At 31.0% G+C, this 3,411-nt stretch overlaps 1 protein-coding gene across 1 annotated transcript; it reads left to right on the top strand.

Annotated features, from left to right (window-relative positions):
- Positions 1 to 257: 257 nt before the first annotated feature.
- LOC145041455 (sec14 cytosolic factor-like) lies at positions 258 to 2,969 on the top strand. Its single transcript, XM_078989528.1, has 6 exons — positions 258 to 505; positions 631 to 886; positions 1,792 to 1,828; positions 2,013 to 2,130; positions 2,471 to 2,581; positions 2,714 to 2,969. The coding sequence occupies exons 1-6, from the start codon at positions 434 to 436 to the stop codon at positions 2,849 to 2,851; spliced, it is 732 nt and encodes a 243-aa protein (XP_078845654.1). The 5' UTR covers positions 258 to 433; the 3' UTR covers positions 2,852 to 2,969.
- The last annotated feature ends 442 nt before the right edge of the window (positions 2,970 to 3,411 follow it).

The raw sequence follows: 3,411 nt of genomic DNA, 5'->3' as shown, positions 1-3,411 counted from the left end.
AAAATAAAATTTCTTTATCCTATCCTTTTAAACAAAGTTCCTATTATTTACTTTGCGCTTTTTGAAATAAATAAATAAAACAACAAGTTCGTAATATATTTAGACATTAGTACATTACTAAGTTTCAAAATTGATAACCTAAACCCGTTATTTTTCTAAAAGATGATAAATCGTTAAATAAGATTTGAAGAAACCGATATTTTTATGAATCTCACCTTCAAATTTGTAATCACTTCCTTTCTACTCATTTCTTTCACTTGTCTTTGCGTCATGCTCACATTTCCACTCTTTGACTTCAAACTTGTCTCCTACTACTTCCCTCATTCCTCATTGGTCATTCACTCCTTCCCCCATGCCCAGTTTCCGTATTTGACGCTTCCCTCTATACAATTCATCTTCCCAACTGTCCATTCCCCAATTCCCACAAGAAAAAATGGACAAAAATCAAGAACTCAAACTCACCCAGATGAAGAATTTCGTCCAAAAGCTTGGCTCTTCAACAGAGGCAAGCAACTGATCTTTAATCTTCACTTCATCATAATCATGTATACTGTATACAGATACTTTAAGCTTTTTCTACCCAATGCTATTCAATTTCTTAATCTTTCCTCGATTTTCGGTGTTATGTAGAAATACAGCGACCCAACTCTCGAGCGATTCTTGATAGCAAGATCGATGGATCCCAATAAAGCAGCAAAGATGTTTGTTTCATGGCGGAAATGGAGGGCTTCGTTTGTCCCATCAGGGTTCATCCCTGATTCAGAAGTAATTGATCAATTAGAAGCTAAAAAGATTTATTTACAGGGTTTATCGAAGGATGAGTTCCCTGTTATGATTATCAAAGCTAACAAACATTATCCTGCTAAAGATCAACCACAGTTTAAGAGTAATATCTTTACTCTCTTCTTTTTCACTATAGTTTGCCCTTTCATGCTCTAAAATTAGAAGCTATGGCGTGTTTGGATGTGGGTATAGCGATTATTCATAGTTATTTCAATAATCAATTTTGTTACAAAAAGTCTTCAAATTTGATTGTGTTGATGTCAAATTAATCAGAAATTTAAATATAATTGGTTTCAGAGCACATCCAAACACTTCTTTAGTTGAATAGGAAATTAACTAATATATCAATTTACTTCTTTCATATATAATCAGAAATCGAATCGAAAACTCACAAACATATGGAAACGAAATTAGATCGCTCTTGAAAATTTTGTCTAACTCATGCCATTTTTGGATATTGGAAATTACCATTTTGCCCCCAAGGGTTTCTAGATTGGGAAAGGGTTTGAGTGATCTTACATCGTACTTTGTTCATTAAGATTCTTGTCATTTCTAACAATGATGTATTGCTAACTCTTTGTCGTTTTGGGGGCAATTTTAAAAGTGTTAACTCATAAATACTTGATGTTATTAGTAATATTCGTTTTTTTGTTTGTTTGTTACATTTTTTTAATAAGTAATCACATTTGTTGCCGAATGGTAATGCTTTTTTAAGGTGAGAAGTCTTAGATAATATAAATTAAATGGTTCTTGAAAAGATTCTAGTAACATGCCTTCTTCATTGCAAATTCATCACCTAACATATAATTATAAATTAATAGTTGTGGGCCTAATGCTGTGTCCCTTCTAACAGATTTGATTTAGTATGCTTAAGAACTTTTAAGTTTATAATCTTGAGTTGACTTTAATTTGGTCAACTTCCATTTGTTTATCACTTAAGAAACTTTTGAGCCACAAGTAAAGAATCTTTGATGTAAAAATTAATTTCTTTTTCTCTACTGAATGCAGAATTTGTAGTTCATCTGCTTGACAAAGTGATTGCAAGGTATGTTAGAGCATTCAAATGATTGTTTAAGTTTGCATTCATATGAGTATGTGATTGATAAATCCTTTTTGTTCTGGTATATAATTCTAAAATTGGTATTTTTTTTCTAAAGATTTATTATTTCGTGTATCTGATTCAGATATGGGTCAACAAGTCAACCTTAATCTTATGTTGCTCGTTTCAGTGGATATAAAGGAAAAGAAATAGGAAACGAGAAGCTAATTGGTGTTCTTGATTTACATCAAATTTGTTACAAAAACGTTGATGCTCGTGGATTAATCACCGGATTTCAGTTTTTACAGGTAATTTAATGCACCTCACCATGTAGAGATCGTGTGTTTTTAGTGTTAAAAACAAGAAATAAAAATATATTACATTGAATATTCACTACTATAATGTCTTAGCAAGAAAGAATTAGAAGTGCAATGCTATAATTTGGTAGATTTTTTTGAAGTTGCGTTAATGAGAAAAAAAAAAGTGAAGTACAATTTGTAATAAAAAGAAGTGAAAGTAAAATGCTAGAATGCACAAATAAACCAAAGAACGTCTCTAATTCTTGCATTTAGCCCTTTTATTTATTGGTTCTAAAGAAGCACTAAATTCAGGATCTTATTCATGTTATATTGATTAAATTTCTTGTAGGCATACTACCCCGAGAGGTTAGGGAAATTGTACATATTAAATATGCCATGGTTTTTTGTGAGTATTTGGAAGATGGTTTCTCGATTCTTGGAGAAAGCAACTTTAGAGAAGGTATATTGTTTTCATTTTTATTTTGATTATTATTATTTTAAATGAAGTGTATCCACGTTGTAAAAATTGCAACAAATGAATGTTATGCATTTGTACCGAAAATTTTGATTTGGTTTTATGTTGTTAATATAGGTTGTAATAGTAAGCAATGAGGAAGAGAAAGAGCAATTTATAAGAGAAGTTGGAGAAGAGGTGTTGCCAGAAGAATTTGGTGGGAAAGCAAAGCTAATTGCAATTCAAGATGTTGTACTTCCTTCGTTGGAAGATTAGCTGTAACTGTAACTGTAACCGAATTATTGTTTGTTTCTACTGAGTTGACACCTATTGATATAATCTGACATTATGTAACATCTTTTCATAAATTTTATGAAATCAATAAGTTCTAGCATCCAAGTTTACTATTGAATTTTTGATGAGGTGGTCGAATGTCAAAAACCTCATTTGGAGAACCAAACTTTTACTTGGTAATTAAAGTTTGTATAAGTGGTTAAAACCTGGCTTGAGACATGTTTGAAAACGATGAGAAATTCGACAACCGTTAACATGGATATGGATTTTATATGATTAATAATGAAATTAATAATCCAATATAAAATGCGATAACAAAGTCAATCATGCGAAAAATATATAGATAACAATTGTGATATTGGTTTTAATAATCGAAACTACATTTTCCCTAGAAAAATTGTGGTTTAGATGATGGGAGTTCAAATGAAAGAGAGAAGAATAGAAGATGGAGTTTTGAAACCTAAAACCTCAAATTTTGAATTCCACTCTCATACTTTTGTATTCCTTTAAGAAACAAATAAGTTTTTAGAGCAAAGGCATCT

The sequence above is a fragment of the Lactuca saligna genome, chromosome 4 (assembly GCF_052625555.1).
Source record: "Lactuca saligna cultivar CGN05327 chromosome 4, ASM5262555v1, whole genome shotgun sequence".
Lineage (NCBI taxonomy): Eukaryota > Viridiplantae > Streptophyta > Magnoliopsida > Asterales > Asteraceae > Lactuca > Lactuca saligna.
Note: the sequence above shows the minus strand (reverse complement) of the source record. Positions and strands in the feature narration are given on the sequence as shown.